General features: G+C 40.3%; 1 protein-coding gene across 1 annotated transcript in view; it reads left to right on the plus strand.

Moving 5' to 3' along the window:
- CEP120 (centrosomal protein 120) overlaps positions 1-26,729 on the plus strand; it is a 134,530-nt gene that overhangs the window by 54,678 nt on the left and 53,123 nt on the right. The window contains exons 12-16 of the mRNA XM_068246934.1: positions 5,251-5,347; positions 5,447-5,599; positions 8,478-8,567; positions 14,063-14,155; positions 25,797-25,958. Coding sequence (XP_068103035.1) covers positions 5,251-5,347; positions 5,447-5,599; positions 8,478-8,567; positions 14,063-14,155; positions 25,797-25,958 — 595 coding nt within the window. The remainder of the gene's footprint in view (positions 1-5,250; positions 5,348-5,446; positions 5,600-8,477; positions 8,568-14,062; positions 14,156-25,796; positions 25,959-26,729) is intronic.

Here is a 26,729-nt window from a genome sequence, read left to right on the forward strand (position 1 = left end):
CAGTAGACTTGCGGATTGTAGCAGTAGTCGGGGCGACTATTCAGTCAAAAATATATAAAGAAAGACTTTGACAGATAAAAAACAGAATACAATAATAAAGATCTTTTTACTTATTCATAGTTTTTTGTTTTTTGTTTTTTAACACTAAATATGTAGGGGTAAAAACAGGGCCGGCGCTACCATAGAGGCAGAGGAGGCAGCTGCCCCAGGGCCCCAGAGCTTGTAGGGGCCCCCAGTGGCTACAAGAGGAAAAAACATTTTTTTCAAATCGGCCTTATAGTTTTTGAGAAAATCGATTTTAAAGTTTCAAAGGAAAAAAAATACACATTTAAAAACCTGCCGGCTTTAATGGTTAATAGCAAATCCACCTTAAATGCTAGAAACCCTAAATTTGCAGGATATGTTAAGGAGATCATTAGGAATAAGAGGAAAAACAATTTTTCAAAAAGACCTTATAGTTTTTGAGAAAATCGATTTTAAAGTTTCGAAGGAAAAAAGTATACTTTTAAATCCGGTAAATGTCACTTTTAGTAGCAAACCTAACGGTAGTGTAATTTTACATGTATCAAACGAAACCGCAATAAATTTCCTGACGGGGTTTCCAGGGGGTCTATACGCAGCCGCAGCGCTTTGGTCAGGGATCGCTATACAGCTGCAATATGGCTGTATGAAGATCCCTGGCATTTTTTTTCTATTTTCCCAATTTTTTTTTTTTTATGTTTAGAGTGTGGGAATTTAAAAAAAAAATTATGTGGGGTCCCCCCTCCTGAAACTTTTTAACCCCTTGTCCCCCATGCAGGCTGGGATAGCCAGAATGTAGAGCTCCCACCGATTGGGACTTCACACCCTGACTATACCAGCTGCAAAAAAGGTCCCCTAATGCCGATTTTTGTTCCGGGGTATATGTTGGGGGGGCCCCCTAGGTTTATTTTGCCCTGGGGCCCCATTGTTGCTTAAACCGGCCCTGGGTAAAAATGACTCCTTTTACCTATTGAAAAGGGCTCTCCTCTTTGTTATGTCTTGAGCACAGTAAGTGATTTCCCCCCATCCACGCCAAACATTGCTAGTATATTTCTCAGTAAAAGCATGTACAAAGCATTGGGAAGCCCACATGCGGTTCATGTTTGCTACGCCAGATCTGCTCTGGACTTTGCAGTCTTTAGATTTGACTTTTAGTACCATGTTTGTTTTTATGCTATGGATTTGAAACAGCTGCATACATCCAGGCTTTAGTTTTTCTAAAACTTACAATTAGATTATGTAGGCCATTTGGAAGTAAGCAGAGTTAAATGGAGTTCTTCGTTTCAGCATATCTCTCTTTTACCTGTACTAAGTAAAATTATTTAAAATAAACACATGAGGTAACATCAAATGAACATTGCATAATTACCTTGCCGTCAGTTCCTCTCAGAAGTGCTCCATTTTCTTCTTACAGTGATCCCTTCCAGTTCTGACAACATTTTTGTCAGAACTGAAATATATCAGTTGCTGTCAGTTATATATCAGTTGCTGTCAGTTACAGCTGAGAGGAGAACTGATGTGTCCATGCTTCCCTATGGCTCAAGTGGGCGATGTTAGTTTAACTGTGTGCTGACCAGGAAGCTGTTATGGGGTAATGGCTATTTTCAAAATGGAGGACGGAGAATTCCATTGATCACAGTGGACAAACAGGACGCAGGAGGGGAAAAATAGATTGAAGAGTAGACTACACAGGAGGTAAGTATGACTTGTGTATGTTTATTTTGACTTTTCATTTTCAGTTCAGGTTTTCTTTAAGTGTAAAATAATCCTTATTAAATCATAAACATTTCAACAGCATCTACTAGTGACAAGAAAAAAACTCATAAATCCAGGCACATCCCCTCAAGCTAGGACATTTAAATGGGTTATTAAGGAGGTGCTAAAGGTGGTGTGGCAAGCAAACTGGCAAACACATTGAACCCTTTGCACGCTCACATGCATGCACATGTTCATACAAATGTTATGTTAGTGCTAGGCATTAGTAGAGGAAGACTTAGTGTGAGAAGAGGGTTAGGCTAGCTAGGTGGTAGAAAAATATTGGTAAAAATACCGCTATTGCACTGTTGTGCCCAATAGTAGAATACTACAGATATTCTACTAGTGGCTTTCCCTGGCGCCCAAATTACCACATCGCTGAACCATACAATAAATACTAACATGTGCAAATTACGTACTCAGATAATATCATGTACAGACTATGAAACTGTAGGAGAAGAGGACCCTGTAGATTTAACCTTACAGGCTAATAGGTGGGATAATGGAACTGAATAGTACAGAAGAAGATGGGTAGGTAATTTTCGAAGATGTGAAAGCTTGTATCAGTCTATTAAAGAAGGGTTACACTCTGACATAACATTCAGTAAAACATTTTCCTACTTTTTATTACCTATACAGTTTTAAAATGTGCTTATGTGCACACGTATTTTTTTTACACATTACACATTAAAAGTTCCCAAAGTAGAGTTTATCTGCACTGAGATATGCCATTGTAATATATTGCAGAGGTGATGTATTTATATATTTCAATGTATCCAGTGAGAATGTGTCCTCTTCTGTGTACGACTTTTGGTTTGTATTCAGCTGAGACACTGCTATCTTGTTTATTTTCTTATCAGCTACGATTGTAATCACTTAAGTGTTTCCAACTGAAGTTGAAAGTGATGTGTTTGACTGCTTGAATGCTGTTCTGCTTCCAGTGTTTTTTTTTTCTGGTGGTACCTTTTTTTTTTTTTACTTTACTTTAAAGAATCTTTTAGAGCAAAGAAGAAATGCTGAGTTTCATACCATACCACTTCTGGCACTAGAGAAGTGTCACAGTTGTGCATGAGTCAGGAGTGGCTTTAGTGGTCAGTAGAGAAGTGGGAAGTTTGGGGGCTCTTTTTGAATGAAATCAGAATTGAAGATTAAATAGAAACTTTGAAGTGATTTAAAGGCAAAGCAAATTAGTTGGAATGTGAGAGGGGCGGGAGAAAAATACGTGAGCAGAACTGAGAAGTCGAGATAAAGCATTGGTCAGTACAATTTACTGTTAATGCTGCGTTACTGGAGCTCCAGATAATGGGGTTTAGCCATAGCCTCTAAAATGGCCACTATAGCAAAAAAAAAGTTGTAAAACATATGCGTATGCATAAATTGAACTCTAATAATTTTTCTTACGTAGCTGTCACTTACAGTTAGTGGTAAAAATACGACAGGTTTGATTAAGTCAATCACATACGTTTGGTGTGTGTGTTAGACTGAGCCTTTGTCCAACTGTTTCACAGTCATAAACCTGATAAACAATTAAACTTTTTGCCAGTATCACATTACTTGAGATACAGAATACCCAGATGGCTCAATGTCACCCAGAACCACTAGGACAGTGATGGCTAACCTTGGCACTCCAGCTTGGTGGAACTACAAGTCCCATGAGGCATTGCAATACTCTGCTTCCCCGAGTTATGCTTAGAGCTGTCAGAGGCATGATGGAATTTGTAGTTTTGTCACAGCTGGAGTGCCAAGGTTAGCCAGCATTGCACTAGGATCTACAGTTATATAGTTATTTGGGTTGAAAAAAGACATACGTCCATCGAGTTCAACCACAGAACAAAGTACAACACACAGCCTGCTTCCTCACATATCCCTGTTGATCCAGAGGAAGGCGAAAAACCCTTACAAGGCATGGTCCAATTAGCCCCAAAAGGGAAAAAAATCCTTCCCGACTCCAGATGGCAATCAGATAAAATCCCTGGATCAACATCATTAGGCATTACCTAGTAATTGTAGCCATGGATGTCTTTCAACGCAAGGAAAGCATCTAAGCCCCCTTTAAATGCTGGTATAGAGTTTGCCATAACTACTTCCTGTGGCAATGCATTCCACATCTTAATCACTCTTACTGTAAAGAACCCTTTCCTAAATAAATGGCTAAAATGTTTTTCCTCCATGCGCAGATCATGTCCTCTAGTCCTTTGAGAAGGCCTAGGGACAAAAAGCTCATCCGCCAAGCTTTTATATTGACATCAAACAAGTGACAGCGCTCATAGGCTGCAACTGAATTGCAGACCAACAGAGACATGCAGAGCCCCACAGGGCTAAATACATGCCTTGAATGCAAATCAGATGCAAATCATGTACTAGTCCTAATCTATAATTTGAATGCAAATTGATGCACATGGATGCAGCTAGCCATAAGTATACTTGAGTTTTGTACAGCAGGAGACATTGGCAGCGCTTCCAAACAGAGGCTGCACCCGAATTGACTACCTGCAATAGATGTGCAGAGCTCCACAATTGTGGACTAAAATACACAACATGCATTCAAAACAGGTACAGCAAAGGAGGACATTATACTGAAGCGAACGTCCTCCTTTGCTGTACCTGTTTTGAATGCATGTTGTGTATTTTAGTCCACAATTGTGGATCTCTTCACATCTATTGCAGGTAGTCAATTCGGGTGCAGCCTCTGTTTGGAAGTGCTGCCAATGTCTCCTGCTGTACAAGCTTTTATATTGCCCTCTGATGTATTTATACATGTTAATTAGATCCCCTCTAAGGCGTCTTTCTCTAGACTAAATAATCCCAGTTTATCTAACCTTTCTTGGTAAGTGAGACCTTCCATCCCACGTATCCATTTTGTTGCTCGTCTCTGCACCTGCTCTAAAACTGCAATATCTTTCCTGTAATCTGGTGCCCAGAACTGAATTCCATGTTCCAGATGTGACCTTACAAGAGAGTTAAACAGGGGCAATATTATGCTAGCATCTCGAGTTTTTATTTCCCTTTTAATGCATCCCAAAATTTTGTTAGCTTTAGCTGCAGTGGCTTGGCATTGAGTACAATTATTTAACTTGTTGTCGATGAGTACTCCTAAGTCCTTCTCCAAGTTTGATGTCCCCCACTGTATCCCATTTATTTTGTATGGTGCTAGACCATTGGTACGACCAAAATGCATGACTTTACATTTTTCAACATTGAATTTCATCTGCCATTTATGTGCCCATATAGCCATCCTATCCAGATCCTGTTGCAATATGTCCCTATCTTCCTGATAGATAGGGACAGTGACAGATAGTGACAGTTTTTCAAATGGGAGTATCTTTGGGAGCGAGGAAGAAGCAAACACAATTTGTGGCTTAGTCCTGAGTACCAACATACACATTTGTGCCCAGTGTTCACTTTTTCCTATGGTACTGTATAATTTATATAATCTCCTGTTTTGCTTTTTCTTTTTTTTTTTTCTTTTTTCAGGCCCAAAAGTAAAATAGCTGATCTTACATACACAATAACCTTGGAGGATTATGGGCTTGTGAAGGTGCGAGAAGTGGTTGTCTCAGAGTCATCTCAGGTATCATTTCTTATTAACTTACACCATGCAATTCTGCCTGATACATGTCTGGTTTCTATGTCTGGCGGCTAATAATTGTTGACTTTTATGAAATTGTAGAGCTCAGCGATTCCAAATCCTCTATCTGCTCCTCCAATACATCCACCACCCTCGTCAGAACCTGCACCAGAACCACGCGAGACTCTAGAGTACAAAGCCGCTCTGGAGCTAGAGTTGTGGAAAGAAACCCAAGAGGAATTGTTTGCTAGCCAGGTACTGAATACTAGAAAGCCACAGTAATTATGGTGAACCTGTATTTGTCAGAAAGCATGATAAAAATGGCAAAACTGCCAGTGATTAGACCTCTTATGCTGTTTCTTTGTTTGTCACATCCATGTGTGTGCACCCAGGGAATGCCTTGTGCAGTCTGTAGGCCTAGACTTTTGCAAACTTTTAAATAATAAAAAAAAAAAAGTGTACCAGAAGGCAAAAATACAGAAAAATAGATACTTACCTCAGTAGAGGGAAGCCTCTTGATAATCCATAGGCTTCCCCGTACCCCTTGAGCTTGCTATTCCAGCGATGGGATCCTCTGCTATTTGACAAGGGCTTGCTGAGTAGGTTGCATGGATGCAGCATCCCCGTCCATGAATGAGCCTGGCTACATGCTGTAGAATGGAGCCTCTCTTGCAGGGATTTTTCTGCGGATGGAGATTACAAGACGCTTGTTACTTGGGAGGAAAGCTATGGCAAATTTGGACAAGATACTAAAGGATAGATATGTCACTTTACCAACAAAGATTAGGATAGTTAAAGCTATATATGACTGTGAAAGTGGGACTACAAATAAGGTAATGCATAGAAAAATGTATGCTTTTGAATTGTGGGTTTGAAGAAAGTTACTGAGAGTTTCCTGGACTGTCAGAAGATCAAACAAGCCGATACTTAAAGAAATAAGGCCAGAGTGTTCAGTAGAAGAGTCTGAGCTGACTAAATAAATGAGGAGGAGGAAAAGTTAGGTCTCACCCAATTTGCTGTTGACTCATAGTCAAATGCTGGATAGACAATCCCAAATGGAATAATCCATGGTGGAGTCCTTGGACAAATCCAGGTATGGCTAAATGCATAGAGTACTTCGGTAGATGGAAGATAGGAGGTGGGTAGGTTCAGGGCTGGACAGGCATGGCAGTCAGTCACACGTGGCCCTGATGATGCCGTTTACTTGGCGAAAAATGTCAGCTCTTGACAGCGACTGGCTACCATGTCCTTCGCGGTCCTGAACCTACTACCCACCTCCTATCTTCCATCTGGAGCAGTGACAGACTCGATCATCTAGGCATTTTATCCTCATTATATACTCTGGTTTTTCTTCTTTTTCTCTCTCTTGTCTCCTGTCTTGCTTTTCCTTTTTACTGGTTTTGTTTGAGTATGTCAACCTTTTTTGATGGAAATGAAAAAATATGTTTGGATATATTTTTGATCTATTATCAGGTAGATACTTTGTCAATGTGTTTCCATTTTTTTTTACTAGGACAGAAGACTTCACTAATTATTTATTGTGTTTTCATTACTAGTAGTCTCAACTGCATACAGCTTAATTTTCTTTCTTTACATGACTTTGGCTTTGACTTGGGAATTATTAACTGAAATGAAAAAACAACAATGCAGGATTTTTTTTAAACACAAGAACAGTGTGAGCAGAAAGGAATGACATGTATTGTACACCTACCTAATCTGCAGCCATCTTGATGGAGTTGTTCATGGCCTTATTTAACTTAATGCTTTATCTTTTTCTGCAGAAGACAGCTGTCTTTGGTGCGTGAGTTATTGCCAGTCAGTTGATATTTTGTCCTCCGATGTATAGAACTTTCTCATATGCTCGATCTTCAGATAACCATTGTTCGCCAACAAAACCTTGTCATGGTCTAATAATAATATAGATATTGTTGGCAGTAGATATGCAATGCTGATGTGATTTTTTATTAATATAAACGTGCGTCTCCGCTAAGTAATACTGGAACATTGTGGACTTTTACCCTTTTGGTGTTCTGGCACAGTTGTAACATTAAATATTTTAGTGTTCTCAGTCTTGTTTATGAAGTATACTAGGTGGGATATCTGCTGAGGGAAAGCATGCATTATGTTTCAAACTTTGAATTGCACATCATGACAGTAGCAGCACAGGTAGCATGTATTTCTGAGTATGAGTTTTCCTCTCACCGTAATGTTGGCCACTTAAAGAATCTGTTTAAACTTTGTTGTTGGTTAACTATTGTCTGTAGGATTAAAGAAAGATTTTCATGTGTGTGGCCAAATGAAAGGCATGCGCCACGCCAAATTTGAAAGCTGGCTCAACTAAAATTTGACATAGTTTGAACTGTCATTCCTAAAGGTGCATACACTCCCTCAGTCAGTGTCACACATAAGGATTGAGCTCAGTCCTTAAGGTTATATTACGAGCAACAAGCACTGTAGAGATATGTTTGTTGTTGGATAGGGGAGCCGCACATGATGGTGCAGCCTTTGGCGAGCAGGGTAAGGAGGGTAACAATTTGCTCACTAGTTGGTGTTTTGCTTAAAGATCTGGTTTGCTGAATATTTGAAGGGAATTAAAGTGACAATAAGGTACCCAGTTTAACTTGCCTATGTCTTCTTCCAGCCCCCTGTAGTCCTGGTCTCTTATTGTCTCTCCGCTCTTCTTACTTCAGCCGTTGTACCCCTCCGACATCTGGCCCACTCAGCCAGTCGCAGTCTACTGCACAATTGCGATTTTGCTGCAATTTTCACTGTCTGCTAGGAACACAACTGGAGGACGCCGCAAAAAAATGCAGCATGCTGGATTTTTGTGATCAGGCAAAATCGCATCGCAATCAAATTGCAGCAAAATCTTGTGTTATGGGAACCAGCCCTGATTGGTGCTTTTTGGTCCCATAAACGCAGTCCTGGTAACTCTACATGTAATCAGACACCCAGGTCACATTATGAGACATTTGTTTCCATTTCAAAAAACAAAAAGTGCATTGTACAGCTTCATACTTTTGACACTTTTATCTTGTAATACTTTACCTAGGCTTGTAGACGTGATAGATGAATATTAAACACTGGAGCAATGGGCCTCTAATCTGTCTGTTGTCTTTGTGTTTTCTGACAGCTGAAGAAGAAAGAACTGGCTCACATGCAGGTTTTAGCAGAAGAGTGGAAACGGAGAGACAGAGAAAGGGAAGCGATAGTAAAGAAAAAGGTCAGAATGACATCTGACTACAAATGCCTGTTTCATCTGTATTTTCAGCAAATCCCTGCAGAAATTCTACACTACAGTTGTGGCTGAGCATTATGAATAATCAGATATTATTTAAAGAGAAACTCCGACCAAGAATTGAACTTTATCCCAATCAGTAGCTGATACCCCCTTTTACATGAGAAATCTATTCCTTTTCACAAACAGTCCATCAGGGGGCACTGTATGGCTGATATTGTGGTGAAACCCCTCCCACAAAGAAACTCTTTGAGTACATACTCTTGGCAGTTTTCTGTCTGTGAACCTTGCTGCATTGTGGGAAATAGCTGTGTACACCTGTTTCCAACTGCAAAATACATGCAGCAGCTACATCACCTGCCAACAGTAAAAATGTCACCATGTAATAAATGTCAGAATGTAAATCAGGGATTTAAAACCTTTTACAATGGGCAACACTGACTAAATCATTTATACATAATTATTGTAAAAATGAAGCACTTTTTCTATTACATTATTTTCACTGGAGTTCCTCTTTAAGGGCTGGAACCCACAAGAGCAGTTTTGTGAGCATTTCTGGAGCAATCCAAAACGCTAGCGGTTTGCCAAAACGCTCAGCTAATGTTAATGGATGGGGCAACTTCCACTGGAGCGATTGCGCTTCCTGAAATCGCAAACGCAGGACATGCAGCATTTTGGGAGCGTTAGCGCTTCAATGTTAAGTATATCATCGCTGGCGTAATCGCTCATCAAAACCTGCACGGAGCGATTTTGCTAGCGTTTTAAAGTTACTGCACACTGTAACAAAATTAAAATTAATTAAAAGGACCAATCGGACTTTAAATCGCTAATCGCTACACAACCGCTGGCAAATTGATACACTTTTTAAAAACGCTCCCTAAAATGCTCATGAAATCACTTACAAACTGCTCATATAAAACGCTAGCTATTGCAATTAGCGATTGCGTTTTGCAGTGGGTTCCCGGCCTAACAGCCATCATTAACTGTTCTTATATGGCTGTACTGAGGGGGGAAATGCGCACTCTAGATAGTTGTTTGACAAAACTTGTTGATGACTTTACTTGCTCATACGACTTTTTTTTTTCTTCTGAATGACAAACTGGTTTAGGAACAGTGATACAATGTAATTGTAATATTGGTATTGCCCCAGTTCAGTGTTACAGCCCCTCCTTAGCCCTCCTACCTTGTGTTCACATGGGGGTGGGGGGTGATCTGTACGTACTCTTCCACTTACTGCTGCCTTCTAGTGTTCTGCTTCTGTGTTTACTAATCAAGGTGTGGGTAGTTCATATTGTTTATATCAATTGTAAGCCATTCTTGTTTTCTAGTAAGCTACACAAGGTAGAAAATAAGCTTTTAGGGCCTGTTCACACTGGAGTGTTTAACCCATTTGCGTTCCGTCGTTTTAACTTGAGAAATGTTCACCTCCCATTCATTAGCCTATAACTTTATCACTACTTATCACAATGAACTGATCTATATCTTGTTTTTTCCGCCACCAATTAGGCTTTCTTTGGGGGTACATTTTGCTAAGAGCCACTTTACTGTAAATGCATTTTAACAGGAAGAATAAGAAAAAACGGAAAAAAAAATATTATTTCTCAGTTTTCAGCCATTATAGTTTTAAAATAATACATGCCTCCATAATTAAAACACACGTATTGTATTTGCCCATATGTCCCGGTTATTACACCGTTAAAATTATGTCCCTATCACAATGTATGGCGACAATATTTTATTTGGAAATAAAGGTGCATTTTTTCAGTTTTGCATCTATCACTATTTACAAGTTTAAAATAAAAAAAAATATAGAAATATTTCATCTTTACATTGATATTTAAAAAGTTTAGACCCTTAGGTAAATATTTACATGTGTTGTTTGTTGTAATGTTTTTTTTTTTTTTTTTTTTTATATTAAACATTTTATGTGGGTAGTTTTGGAAGGGTGGGATGTAAACAATAGGTTTTTAATGAAAATGTGTTGATTTTTTTTTTTTTTTTACTTTTAGTTGTAGTATTACTTTTTGGCCACAAGATGGCGGCCATGAGTTTGTTTACATGACATCACTCTAAGCGTAACATGCGCTTAGAGAGACGCATGGGGGAGGTAACAGCCAGAAAAGGCGCAGCTTCAGAGAGAAGCTGTCGCTTTTTCAGCGGGGGAGAGGAATCCGTGATCGGGCACCATAGCCCGATTCACTGATTGCCTGGCTAACGAACCGCGGGCCGGGAGTGCGCGTGCACACGCGCGATCAGCTGCGGGAGTGCGCGGTAGGGCGCATGGTTCCTGGACGTAGTTTCTACGTCCAGGAACTAAAACAGGTTAATTAGCAATTTCAGCAGTGCTTTCAATGGCTGATGATCGCTAGCATTTTGAAAAGCGCTACTGCAACGTAAAAGTGTATTTCAGTGTTCTCACTGTGACAATTGCCTGTGAAATCCACAAACGTGGTGCATGCAGAATTTTTTAGCTGTTGTGTTTCAAAGTTCCAAAATCACTTTCCTATACAGTGAAAAATTGCGGGAAAATTGCTTTGCAAAATGCTAGCAATTTTGCTAGTGTTTTATGATTGCCAGTGTATACGGGGCCAATTGGATTTATAAATAGAATCACTTATTGCTTTACTATTTGTAGGGGATACTTTGATTCCAGCCACATAAAGAAGACCATAACATTCCAAGCCCTTATTCAATTCACTTTTGCTCCTAAGCTTTCTCCTAGGAGATAACTCTCCCTCTTCTGTTTACAAGATCCTTTCTGCAATTGAAAAAATACCAAAAGTAAGTGGAAAAAGTAACCTCAAATAAGTTGCAAAACCTAGGAGGACAGGCAGCATGGTGGCGTAGTGGCTAGCGCTCTCACCTTGCAAAGCTGGGTCCCAGCCAGGGCACCAACCGCACAGAGTTTTTATGTTCTCCCCGTGTCTGTGTGGTTTTCCTACAGGAACTCTGGTTTCCTCCCACATCCCAAAGCCATACAGATACCGTAAGTTAATTGGTTTCCCCCCTTAGAATAAAAAAATGGCCCTAGACTATGATACACACACTAAATGATACATACATACATACATACACATATGATTATGATAGGGATTAGACTTTGATCCCCTCTGAAGGACAGTCAAAGGTGTTCTGTGGATACTTCTAAAAAGAAAACGGACACTTACCTGGGGCTTTTAGTGGGCCCCTGCAGCTGTCATGTCCTGCACCGACCTCTACGATCCTCCGTTCCCCACGGCCGGTCATAGTCCAATTATTCGTCTAACTAGACAAATGCAACTGTGCCTGCGCGGTTGCGCGCATCCTAGCTCCCGCTTGTCTCAGAGCTTACTGCGTAGGCGCAGTACAAAGTTTTTTTACGTACTGCAGTAAACTCTCGGGATGCGAACGGCCATGCAGACACAGTTGTATTCGTCTAGTTAGATGAATAATTGGACTGTGATCGGCGGCGGGCAACTAAAGAAGTGTAAGTTTTTTTGTGTCAGTTTTTATTTCTAATACTAAAATCTAATAGGAGAAAAAGTGAATTGAATAAAGGGCCAAGTTTTCAAAACTGTCCTGAAATGTTGGTGTCCCAGCAAACATTGTACCCGTGAGGTACCTTGCAACCGTGGCACTCCAAGGAGATGAACTGTTACAGGTGACCACAGACAACCAGCACAGCAGCCTGTCTGCACCACGGGGTGCTTCAACTGAACAGAGGCCTGTCAAAGAATATACCAAGGATTGCTAGTGGGGCATTTGAGATGGCGAATAAGATGCAAATAACTTTGACTTGTATACAAATGTAATGCAATTTGTGTACAGTTTGTAATTGAGCCAATCAGATGCACTTCCTTTTTGACTGGCCCAGTTCCTTGTTGCACATAATTTATATTCATTTTGCATATAAGCAGGAATTATTAGCATCTTATTGATCATCTTTATTGGCCAACTCTCACACTCCACTCAGCCCACAGATATCTCCAGATATCAGATATGTGCTCAGTTGCATACGTGTGAAATATTCAGTATTGGGCAGGGCTGGGAAGTTGGTACAAAAATCATCCGATTCCTCAGTTTATGAAACCACCAACTCCGACTGTAGGTACCCAAAATTTATTTAGACTCCTTAGTCTTATACTTACCAGGTCTGTGGATTTGGTACAAAAATCATTTGCCTCCTCAGTTTATGAAACCTCCAACTCCAGGTACCCAACAATTGTTTTAACTCTGACTCTACAGCCCTGGATTCGGGTACTCTTCATCAACACAGGTGGCGAGGAAAGAAAACCATTTTTTCCTTCTAATTCTACTAGAATTAGAATACTCTGTTATAATATACTTTGCACTACATTTTTATGCAGGTTGGAGTAATTAGCAGCTTAATGACTATCTCTGTCTGTGAGGCTCTTCTGGGAACTGCTTACAGGCCAGCAAGCAATAGGCAGTAGGGATGATCAGTGCGATGCAAATCAATTTGAATTGATGCAGGATTATGCACATTTTGTATGCAAACTTATGTAGCTTGAAAATGGACCAATCAAATTTTTACCTGTGCAGGATTTGATTGGTTCATTTGTATGCTGCATACATTTGCATACAAACTAATTTGCATCTCATTGACCAATCCTAATAGGCAGCAGGTAGCACCAATGCAAGAAGCAGACAAATAGAGCCTAGTAAAGTAAAATGGAAACCGAATCCGCGTAAGGCCTGGAATCCACTAGCAGTACGTTGCTAAGCCATTTCTAAGCACTTGTGATTTGAAAAGCTCTTACTAATGTAATGTTAGGGGTGTGATCCCACTTGAAGGATGTGATTTTATATCCCCCATAGCATTGCATTAGAAGGAGCTTTTCAAATAACTAGTGCTTAGAAAAGGCTGCTAGCCTGGGACCCACTAGAGGCGATTTGTGGCAAATTCGGAAAGTGCCAGCAACTTTTCCAGCAAACACATAAGAAATTCATTTTTTTCATCTTGACATTTTTAAATGCAACAGTCAACCTCCGTAAATAAAAGTTAAAAGGAGTGCACAAAGACAATTGTATGAATTGAAAAAAATAAACTGAATCACTTTGCCTTTTCCTTTGCATGCTGGGGGGGGGGGGGGGGGGGTATTGAGAAATGACCCCTATGCAATATTTTGTATCTACATTGTTAGCCAGTTAAACATTTTCTTGGGTCTCAGATATGTTGCAGCGCTGTGTTCACTTACAGTACTTGTGTGTCCACCCCGCTGCTTTCTCTCTAATGGCATTTATATTTGTCCTGTGTTTTGGTGGGGGAGGGAAGTAATACATACAAAAGATAACAAACATGAAAGAACTGCTCAGTGTGACCTTCTGGGCTTCATATTCCCCAGCAGGAGCTCCACTCTAAATAATAATAAAACCAAATTCCAAAAGTACGGGATGAGTTAAGAAGCGTCAAAACATCAATATATGGTTGATTGCGCACAATATTTGTGTCGAGGTAAATGCAGTGTCTCTCTTTTCAGGTTGCTGAATACACAGTTCTGGAGGAACAGCTGCAAAAAACTCTGGCGGATTTAGACAAGAGAGAACGTCAGCTGGCCAGTGATGAAATTGAGGTATGATCATTTATTTCAGCAGCTCAATATCATTGCAAAATAGATTTTAACTGTGCTGAAACAGGGAAGGGAGGGTGGTCTATATTTATTACATTCTCATTAAAAATCACAAAATAATCATTAACTTTCCACAATACGTCTGTGAAAATAAACACGCAGGAAGAATGCTACTAGAGTATGACTGCGAAGGTAAAATGAGTAAAAAATAAAAAAAATTCAATACGTCTTTTATTTTTTATTTTTTTTTTGTGTACTTTATTGCACTAAGTATTCTGTTATACAGCTCTACTACCTAAACACAATTGCATCTGTACAAATTCAAATCATAATCTGAGAATTTGCTCACATAAATGTAAAAATATGTTTAAAGGACAACTATAGTGAACAGTTGTAAAATGTAAGCCTTTGACTGCCCTGGACGTCTTTTAGACGTTTTGGAATTTGCTCCTTCATATGCTTCCGACATCTAAAGACTGTTTTCCGCAAAACTGTTTGCCTGCTCCAAACGTCATTATACGTTTCTAAATGTTTGCATCCGTACATTGTGGACATCTAGGAGCGTATTTTTGGAAGTAGTTTTGATGAAGATATGCCTTTAGGCATCAGTGGTGAATGTAGTCAAATAATTACAAATGCTTGAACACCTGGGATGCAAAGTAGCTGGCACAGGCACGTAGGTTAAAAAAAAAATAGTGACAGTCTAAAGGGGAAAAATTGCATACATAAAAAATGTACATTTCTTCCAGAGTAAAATGCACTATAAATTACATTTTTCCTATGTTACTGACATTAAAAAGCTGTCAGATCTGATTTTGGACCAGTCCATCTCCTCATGGGAGATTCTCAGAATCTCCAGTCTTCTGTACAAAAGCACTCCCTGGAAATGTGTCTACATGAATATGCTGGCCAGCGTCCCTACTCACTTCTCACTTACACACTGTTTTGGCAGTTGGACTGAGCAACTGATGTTCAATAAGTGGTTTTGAAAATAAAGAAAACCCTGAGAATCCTCCTATCGCTTCACCATGGCACCTCCCCTTTTTGAATCCCTCCACTGGCTTCCTATTCAGTCCAGAAATGGATTCAAGATACTTTGTCTGTCCTACAAATCTGTCCACAAAACCTGCCCTACCTACATTTCCAATCTTACCCAGAGTTACAAACCTAGCCACTCACTCCGCGCCTCCAATAAACTTCCCCTGACTGCCCCCAGCATCATTCAATCCCATGCACGCCTCCAGGATTTCTCAAGAGCTGCTCCAATACTATGTAACTCCCTACCTACCCCATTAGGGATTCCCCCCTCCTTCAACATGTTAAAGAAGGCCCTAAAAACTCACCTTTTCACTCTGTCCTCCCTCCCCCCACTAGTGCTCTAAACCCTCAGCTGAACTCTGGTCCCCTACCTTTCATGTCCCTAGCTCCCCCTCTAGATTGTAAGCATTTGGGCAGGGTCCTCCTCCCTATGTCTCCTATCTGTTCACGCACCTCCATTACTGTACACCCATCCTATGGATCTGAGTGAACTCGATTTGCCTAATCTCCATGCTCCCATCCAGTGACTGACTAAGCATCACCTTTTACTCATACTGTGATGCGTGAACTGGTTTTCATGTATTCCTGTATTGTCTTATTGCTGTATGTCACCCCTAAATATTGTCTGTAACCTTAACTAATGTCCAACGCTGTGTAATATGTTGGTGCTTTATAAATAACATTTCTAAATAAATCCCCCATGAGGCGATGGACTAGTCCAAAACCTCTCACATTTTTACTGCCTACAACTGTAAGTGACCGCAACACAGGAAAAAAGTAATTTATAGTGCATTTCACTAATGTATGTTATATGTATATATTTTAGATATTTTTTTATTTTTTTGCAGTAGTTGTCCTTTAAGCTTGCCATTAATCTTTTGGGTGATTTATTAGAAAGCATAATTCTATCAGAGAAAAAGGCTAGTTACTGCTAAGCTCCATATATACAAGCTAACCTATATATACAAAGGAACTGTTCTGCAAATTTCGATAGGGTGTGGTTCTACTGGTTGAAATATTTGATGGACCAAGGTATTGACTACGAAGCTGTGAGTAGATAGATTTTGATGTATCATTTTGATCAGCTCTGTGTTGTGGTTTTGATGGTTGACAATAAGACAGACGGCATGGGAAGTGGGTGGTGGCGGGAGGGAACTGGGTTGTTTTGTATACTATTTATTTTCGTTGTTGTGGTTGGTTTAACTCCATAAACCATATCACTCAAACAGTATCTGTTAAAAAATAAAGAAGACAAAATAAGAGGGGATGTAATTGTAACAAGCGAGTACATTAAAAGGAGATAGAAAGAAATGATTATCATCGTGGAGGAGGCCACTAATTATACAATGTGCTGAATGATCGATTATGCACGATTCTTCCTATGAGTGATTGTAAATGATTGTTTGGGACCACTAATGGACGGAAATCTTCGAACCGATCAGATTAATGAAATCGTATTTCGGTTTGATCCCGTCAATCTGATCGGCTTGGTCTGGAGATTTTTGTCCATTAGCCTTCCCAAAGGATCCTTTACAATTATTCATACGAAGAATTGTTCGTAACCGATTGTTCAGCAAATTGTATTATTAGTGGCCACCTTAGCAGTTGTTGGGTGTTGCATCAGTGTGGGATTCAGTAGTAGCCAAGCAGAATTACAGGTTAGTTGTTTTATGTGCATTTAGCTGTTTTGCTGGAGATCCACTTTAAAGTACACTATGTTAATGGGATGGATGTAAAACAAAATAAAGCAGTAAATTGTATTGTGGTGATGTCAGTGATCCTTGTTTTATGCTCTGCCCTCATATGTTGTAAAATATGATCGGCCTTGTAGAGCTTTACCTACAGTATGAAGTGTAAAGTTTTCCGCCCAGGAGTGGATGGGGAAGGAAAGCTATAAATCACCAGGGTCAGGGGGAATATCCTGCTTTCTGTTCTTGGCACAATCCTATTGGTAAAATCCGACATCTGCTATGATACAGACATAAAGCAGAAAGTAACTCTGGTGCCTTAAACATTTCCTTATCTAAGACACATTAATTTATTCTGGACATGTTGACATACTGGATCTGCACTAGGAAAGTTTTATGAATATTGTCTTTAGTTGCATGTAAGTTTTGAAAGGATCAGTTAAAATCACTCAGTCTAGTCTAATAGGTTCAAATTCAGATTGCTGATTACAGTGGGATTTATCTTTGTTTTTAAACCAGTATATTGACAATGTACACATTACTGTACTTGCCATTAATGTGTATTGTACTGAGTTGCTTCAAGCCATTTGCTATGGAAGCATGGCTGCTTTCTTGCCCCTAAGGTGCCCAGAACAATATGGCCTACTGCCCTGTGGCCATTGATGCACATGTTACAGGGTAGAATGTTGACTCAGGCCTGGGGCACACCAAAACCCGCTAGCAGATTTTGAAACGCTTTTTCTTTTTCTGTAGCGTTTCAGCTAGCGTTTTGCAGTTTTGGGAAGCGTTTTTGGTGTAGTAGATTTCATATATTGTTACAGTAAAGCTGTTACTGAACAGCTTCTGTAACAAAAACACCTGCAAAACTGCTCTGAACTGCCGTTTTTCAGAGCGGTTTGCAGTTTTCCTATACTTTACATTAGAGGTAGAAACGCCTCCGCAATCCAAAAAATGCCTCACCCCGGGAGTATGCATTTCAGCAAAACGCCTCCCGCTCTGGTGTGAACCACCCCATTGAAATACATTGACCAAGCGTATCTGCAGCTGCAAGCGGCTGCAAAAACGCCACAGAACCCGCTCGGTGTGCACCAGCCCTTAATCACTTAAGATCTCAGTCGTTTTCACTTTATGCATCCGAGCAATGTTCACCTCCCGTTTATCACTACTTATCACAATGAACTGATCTATATCTTGTTTTTTCCGCCACCAATTAGGCTTTCTTTGGGGGGTACATTTTGCTTAGAGCTACCTTACTGTAAATGCATTTTAACAGTAAGAATAAGAAAAAAATAAAAAAATTCATCATTTCTCCGTTTTCGGCTATTATAGTTTAAAAATAATACATGCCTCCATAATTAAAACCCACGTATTGTATTTGCCCATTTGTCACGGTTATTTCACCGTTTAAATTATGTCCCTATCACAATGTATGGCGACAATATTTTATTTGGAAATAAAAGAGCATTTTTTCCATTTTGCATCCATCACTATTTACAAGCTTATAAAAAGAAAAAATATAGAAATATTTCATGTTTACATAGATATTTAAAAAGTTTAGACCCTTGGGTAATTTTTTTTTTTTTTTTTATAGTAATGTTTTTGTTTTTTTATTAAACATTTTATGTGAGTATTTTTGGGAGGGTGGGATATAAATAGTGTTTTATTTGGGGAAATATTTGTGTATTGTAATGTTTTTTTTACTTTTAGATGTAGTTTTACTTTTTGGCCACAAGATGGCAATCTTGAGTTTGTTTACATGACGTCACTCTAAGCGTACAATGTACGCTTAGAAAGACATAGAGTCAGAAAAAGCGTAGCTTCCGAGAGAAGCTGTCGCTTTTTCTGGGTGGGAGAGGAATCCGTGATCGGGCACCATAGCCTGATGCATTGATTCCTGGGCTACCGAATCCGCGGCCAGGAGTGCGCGGGAGCGCGCATGTCCTCCTTGACGTTTTTATACGTCAAGGAGGACAAAGTGGTTAAAGAGGAACTGTAACCAAGAATTGAACTTTATTCCAATGAGTAGCATATACCCTTTTTCCCATGAGAAAGCTTTACTTTTTCTCTAATAAAGCATAAGGGAGTCTTTATGATTTATATTGTGGTGAAACCCCTCCCACAGTGTGATAGGTCCTGACCATTTCCTGTCTGTGAATCTTGTTGCATTGTGGGAAATAACCGCTGTTTCCAACTGCCAAGAAACCAATATCTCCCTCTGTGCATCCTACTTAATAAAACCTAAGTGTCTCTGTGTCTCATGTCCCTGTGTGTGTGTTATTTTTGCTCTGCGCATGTGCAGGGACGCAAAGACACTGTCACGCAGCTTGCAGGGGAGGATGGGGCCAGGAGGGGCGGGCGTGTGCGCGGTGGAGGGCGAGAACGCATGCGCAATGAGATGCGGTGGTGACAGATCTAGAGCCCATTTTTAAACGGACTTAGGTCGCTGTGTGTGTGTGTGTGTGTGCGTGTGTAAAATATATATATATATATATATATATATATATATATATATATATATATATATATATATATATATATATATATATATATATATATATATATATATATATATATATATATTATAAAAAAAAAAAAGTCCACAGGGTTTGCAGCACACAAATGCTCTTTATTGAGCCAAACAGCAAAATGGTGTAGCAACAGTTTCGGGTGTCCACACCCTTTGTCAAGCTAACACATAATGAAAAATCAATGAGTACTTATAGCCACCCCTACAGGAAGTGACATCATGGTTGCCTAGGCAGCAGGCTAAACAAAACAAAGGAAGCAAATGTCCAATACAAAAAATGCATTACAACAAAGCACACTTATCTGTGCGTCTATGTAAACAGTCAGTCCCAATTCAATCTTGCAAATCCATAGCGGTGCGATACCAATGGAGACCTATTAATCACAAAAACAAATGTAGATCAAAATCCCTGTTTAAACCTGAAGGGAATAAAGTCCCTAATTTATTAATCCAAAACACTTCACGTTGTTTCAATTTTGTGATCCTGTCTCCACCTCTCCGTGGTTTTGGAACATGATCAATGATCATGAATTTCAAATCTGTATCTTTGTGTCCCATCTCGACACAGTGTCTAGACACAGGAAGTTCACTACGTGGATGCCGAGCCGATCCCTGTCTTTGCTGTAGCGAATGTCAACATCTCATTAAGGGCCAATGGTTTGAAGATCGCCGTACGGGCAAGAAATATAAAATCAAGCATTTTCTCACATGCCAGAGCTCCTATGTTGTATACTTGTTGCAATGCCCTTGCGGGTTGTATTACATTGGCGAAACGACGCAGAAGGTACGCGATCGCATTTCACAACATAGGAGCTCGGCTCGGCATCCACGTAGTGAACTTCCTGTGTAATGCATTTTTTGTATTGGACATTTGCTTCCTTTGTTTTGTTTAGCCTGCTGCCTAGGCAACCATGATGTCACTTCCTGTAGGGGTGGCTATAAGTACTCATTGATTTTTCATTATGTGTTAGCTTGACAAAGGGTGTGGACACCCGAAACTGTTGCTACACCATTTTGCTGTTTGGCTCAATAAAGAGCATTTGTGTGCTGCAAACCCTGTGGACTTTTGTTGTATTCTTGAGGACGTGGGGAACCCTCCGTTTGCCTGCACACCATACCCTAATCATAGGGGTAAGCCTGTGGAGCTGCTGATCCCTTGGACAGTATATATATATATATATATATATATATATATATATATATATATATATATATATATATATATATATATGTATATATATATATTCAGACCAAAAGTAAGTTTGGGCACACCTTCTCATTCAAGGAGTTTTTCTTTATTTTCATGACTATGAACATTGCAGATTCACACTGAAGGCATCCAAATGGAAGTATAGTACACAACCAAAAAGTGTGAAACAACTGAAAATATGTCCTATTCTAGGTTCTTCAAAGTAGCCACCTTTTGCTTTGATTACTGCTTTGCACACTCTTGGCATTCTCTTGATGAGCTTCAAGAGGTAGTCACCTGAAATGGTTTTCACTTCACAGGTATGCCCTGTCAGGTTTAATAAGTGGGATTTCTTGCCTTATAAATTGGGTTGGAACCATCAGTTGCGTTGTGGAGAAGTCAGGTGGATACACAGCTGATAGTCCCACTGAATAGACTGTTAGAATTTGCATTAAAGAGACTCCGTAACAAAAATTGCATCCTGTTTTTTATCATCCTACAAGTTCCAAAAGCTATTCTAATGTGTTCTGGCTTACTGCAGCACGTTTTACTATCACCATCTCTGTAATAAATCAACTTATCTCTCTCTTGTCAGACTTGTCAGCCTGTGTCTGGAAGGCTGCCAAGTTCTTCAGTGTTGTGGTTCTGTGATGCATCTCCCCCCTCCAGCCCCCTCTCTGCACACTGCCTGTGTATTATTTAGATTAGGGCAGCTTCTCTCTTCTCTCTTATCTTTTACAAGCTGGATAAATCCTCCTCTGAGCTGGCTGGGCTTTCACATACTGAGGTATTACATACAGGCAGAGCTGTCTGCACTCTGCAGGAAGAAACAGCCTGACACTTCAGTGGAAGATAGCTGCAGGGGGAAAGAAACACACAAATGATCTCTTGAGATTCAAAAGGAAGGGTGTATACAGCCTGCTTGTGTATGAATGTATTTTCTATGTGTGGACATACTGTACATCAACCTACTTCCTGTTTTGGTGGCCATTTTGTTTGTTTATAAACAAACTTTTTAAAACTGTTTTTAACCACTTTTAATGCGGCGAGGAGCGGCAAAATTGTGACAGAGGGTAATAGGAAATGTCCCCTAACGCACTGGTATGTTTACTTTTGTGCGATTTTAACAATACAGATTCTCTTTAAAAGGAATTGTGAAAAGGAATACATTTCTCATGTAAAAGGGGTTATCAGCTACTGATTGGGATGAAGTTCAATTCTTGGTCAGGGTTTCTCTTTAAGTCTTTCATGATATAGATGTTAGAAGTGTAAGGCTCTGTTCCCTCTTGTGATGGGCCCATTCGGATCAGAGCGAACACTGAACTGTCTGCTCTGTTTTCTCGCCCAGTTCGTTCCCACCACAGGTTTCTATAGGAAATTCATCCGCTTGTCCAGAAAAAGGCTGTTGTCTGGATTTTGCGTTCTGTTGCAGCAGTGCAGCAATCTGATCTATTTAAAATCGCGGGAACCCAGCCTTAGTGAAGGATGTATATACTGTAGCTTAATATTGGCAGCAGTTATCTGGCAGTAACGAAGTCATGTAATTACTTTTCAAATATCTGTTTGAATTGACGTTTTATACCAACATTAGTAACTTTAGTAACTCTTTAATAACATACCGTAAATACTCGCATACAAGCCAAATTTTTGACCCCCAAAAAGGGGGTCAAAAATTGGGGGGTCGGCTTGTATGAGAGTCTTTTTTACTGGTGGTCGGTGGTCCGCGCTCCCCCCGCGGCTGCCGCTGCTATTACCTGCTTTAGGCAGCGGCTTCCTCTAATCCGGGTTCCCCTCTCATGTTGCATATAAGTGTATCACAGCAGCGCGCCCGGCGCTGCTGCTATGACGATGCAGGGGGCAGGAAAGAGCAGTTCCCCTGGTAACATCGCCGTTACAGGAAGCTGCACTCTTTCCTGCCCCCTGCAATCTCACAGCAGCAGCGCCGGGCACGCTGCTGTGATACATTTATACGGAACATGAGACGGGAACCCGGATTAGAGGAAGCCGCTGCCTAAAGCAGGTAAGAGCAGCGGTGGCCGCGGGAGGAGCGGGAATGGGAGGACCACCAACCACTACTGGGCACTATACTAGCTATACTGGACACTACCTACCTATACTGGGCTCTATACTGGCTATACTGGGCGCTTTACTAGCTATACTGGGCACTATACTAGCTATATTGGGCACTATACTAGCTATACTGAGCACTATGCTAGCTATACTGGGGCACTATACTAGCTATACTGGGGCACTATACTAGCTATACTGGAGCACTATACTAGCTATACTGGGGCACTATACTAGCTATACTGGGGCACTCTACTAGCTATACTGGGGCACTCTACTAGCTATACTGGGCACTATACTAGCTATACTGGGCACTATACTAGCTATACTGGGCACTATGCTAGCTATACTGGGCACTATGCTAGCTATACTGGGGCACTCTACTAGCTATACTGGGGCACTCTACTAGCTATACTGGGGCACTCTACTAGCTATACTGGGGCACTATACTAGCTATACTGGGGCACTATACTAGCTATACTGGGGCACTCTACTAGCTATACTGGGGCACTCTACTAGCTATACTGGGGCACTCTACTAGCTATACTGGGGCACTCTACTAGCTATACTGGGGCACTCTACTAGCTATACTGGGGCACTCTACTAGCTATACTGGGGCACTCTACTAGCTATACTGGGGCACTCTACTAGCTATACTGGGGCACTATACTAGCTATACTGGGGCACTATACTAGCTATACTGGACACTACCTACCTATACTGGGCACTATACTAGCTATACTGGGACACACTGGGGGGGATCACGTGGCCTGCACCAATCCAGCATTTCCTACCCCTTGCTTATATGGGGGACAATCATTTTTCCCTGGTTTTTCAGAGAAAAGTTGGGGGGTCGGCTTATATGTGAGTATATACAGGTAGTTGGCTTACATTATTGGTCTTCACTCCATTGTAAGATGCTGGCATATCAGGCCTGCTATTCACATCTCTTACAATGTACAGCAATATAGTTACAACCTCCCAGGCCTGATGCACATGAAGCAATTTTCCCATCAAAATGTCCCACCCATCTATAATTTCCAACATGTCTGATCTGCTTCCATCGAGAAAGGGATCAATTTTGTGCAGTCATGATCTCTAAATGGATCATTTTCTCATTCAGAAGTTGATTGGATATGTTAGAAAGGATCAAATGATGGTAAATTTCCCATCGATCAGACAGAACAAAATTGCATTGTGTGTACCGGGCATAAAAGAGCCGAATGCTAAACATTGACTATTCAGGCTTTGGCATCTTTATCCAAACAATCACATAGAAATCAAATTGTAGCACAAAGTAATGCAGTTTTTATGTTCAATAATTTTTATTGATTTTACAGCAAATAGTAAAAACAGTAGAACATAAGGCGCAGTTTCATGCAGTTTTGATCAGATTTTATGAGCCTTTTCAGATAGTATTTGCAATTATTCAGGTTGGAGTGAGTTCTGAGATGTCTCCCAGTGCATCACTGCTGAAGTATGCAAATCATCCTTTGTTGTCCCTGTAAGCTAACCACACCTCCAGAACCGCTGGACTGCAATGATGTGTCAGCTTGTTAACTGTACAGAGCCACAATAATCCAACTTGCGGAATTTTAAAGAAAAGAGTCTGTGAGAGAGACTCAGATTGCAGCATCCAAAGAGGGTACATGTATTTGTTGAAACCTCTGTTTCGGAGGACAGGAACTGGTATAGCAATTCCCAGTTATCCAGGAGACAACTTTAATTGTGCATGACTATATTTGCTATATAAATTTTATGGAATTAGGTAGCATACTATCAAAGGGGTTTGGGAACTCCGGAGGCTCTTAAAGGGACTCCGAGCAGTGCAGGAACTATGGAAAGATGCATATCATTTTAAAGCTCTCTTCCTCCTCTTTCCAATGATATATAAACCCCCGCCCTACGCCTTTTAGTTTTCGCTATTTTCGCGATTGAAATTGCCGCGACCGCGATTTCAATCGCGAAAATAAAGAAAACTAAAAGGTGTAGGGCGACAATTTAGGTGTCGCCAGAAAGAGGAGAAAGAGAGCTTTAAAATGATATCCATCTTTCCATAGTTACTTGTATTACACAGGGCGACACTTTCCCCAGTGTCAGCAGCTCCATTCAGCAGAAAAAGTCGCCCTGTGTAATACAATGTAACTATGGAAAGATGGATATCATTTTAAAGCTCTCTTTCTCCTCTTTCTGGCGACACCTAAATCGTTGCCCTACGCCTTTTAGTTTTCTTTATTTTCGCGATTGAAATCGCGGCCGCGGCAATTTCAATCGCAAAAATAGCAACAACTAAAAGGCGTAGGGCAACGATTTATATATCATTGGAAAGAGGAGAAGGAGAGCTTTAAAATGATATGCATCTTTCCATAGTTTCTGCACTGCTCGGAGTCCCTTTAAAGGGGAATCAGGTGATCCCTGAATTCATGGAGATTGTATGAGTGATTGTTTTTTTTATTGGGTGCAATACAATTCATCTGCAATTTTGTGGACATGTTTTATGGAGAGTGTGTAGACGATTAGCCTGATTGTATTGATAGTGCATATGATGATGCTGTGGGACCGGACGTAAAATTCTGTTTTTGTTTTTTTTTTGTTTTTTTAAACTTTATATATTTTTTTTTTGTATAAAAAAATGTTAAAATGTTTTAATAAAACAATTTATAGTGTGAACCAAGCCAGCACCACTCCTTAATAGCTATTAACCTTTTTTGTGTGTGAAAGGGAACAGGGGGATATCCCCATCCTGAGAGAACGGCTGCAGGATAAAGATTGGTTCAAGTATCGGGAGGTAGAAGCAGCGCCCTTCAAAATCTTGACTTTTGATAATCCAACATGCATACAGACTGTTTGGGATTGGTTGATCCTCAACAGTGCATAGCATGAATTAATGTGGCTTTATACAATAGGACTTGAAAGTAAGAGCAGCTGTCAATGTGAGATCACCAATGGCAGTCAGAAGATGTTGAATGCATTATGCATTACACAGCTTTTTTTTTTTGGGGGGGGGGGGCATTACTTGTATTATTTTTGTATGAATTTGCTAAATAGAACGAAGGAATATTTGATTGTATTATATTAAGAGCTAAAGGAATGAGCATTGCCTTTTATTAAAGCCACACCGTGTAACATTTGCAGTTGAAGAAAGCAAGAGCAGAACTACAACTACAGTGTGAACGGAGCACTCAGGAGAGGCAGGACTCAATCAGGCGCATCCGGGAAGACTGTCTACACCAAATAGAGCTGGAGAGGCTAAAGATCAAACAGCTGGAAGAGGACAAACATCGACTGCAACAACAAGTGAGTGAAGTTTTTCTCCTTCTAGCTATAATATATAGCTTAGGCCTCCTGTATTTCTAGAGATCAGCTGATGTCTCTGCAATATGTTTTAAATCTCTATTACAGGTTTTCCTTATCAGCAGTTGAGATTCCAACATAAACAATTTTATCAATAAATGTGGTACTCGAATACACAACAGAGGTATAAATATAAAAATGCGTATAAAAATTCAATCACCTTAGAGTATAAAATACACATACTCACACACCACTCTTACCCACTGCTATGCTGCAGTGGGAAAAATGGTGCAAAGGATAAAACTAAGAGCCAGAAAAAAATGTATATATTAACGTTCATATATTGATCTGCAGAGGTTCTAAAAGTTGATAACGTGAAATGTTTGTTCACTAGAGGATAAATAAAACCTGCAACTTAATTCATAAACATGACCATTGTCATTCACTGTAAAAGATGGTCATTAATAGACATCTAGTGTCCATGAGGGTAATATCCGCGTAGCATGTACCTTGTCCTGGATCAGAATCAGAATCAATTTATTTTCGCCAAGTAAGTTTGCACCTACAAGGAATTTGTCTTGGCAGTTGCTTAAAGGGACTCCGAGCTCAGAAAAAAAAGGAAAGTTGTACTCACCAGGGGCTTTTTCCAGCCCAGTGCTGGTCGGGAGGTCCCACGCCGGCGTCCTGGCTCCTCTCCTTCTCCCCGCTCCGGAATGGCTGGCAGGCCGCAGCCCGGGCGACACTCTCCCGAGTGTCGGGCTGCTTCTTCCGCAT

The sequence above is a fragment of the Hyperolius riggenbachi genome, chromosome 1, assembly GCF_040937935.1.
Source record: "Hyperolius riggenbachi isolate aHypRig1 chromosome 1, aHypRig1.pri, whole genome shotgun sequence".
Lineage (NCBI taxonomy): Eukaryota > Metazoa > Chordata > Amphibia > Anura > Hyperoliidae > Hyperolius > Hyperolius riggenbachi.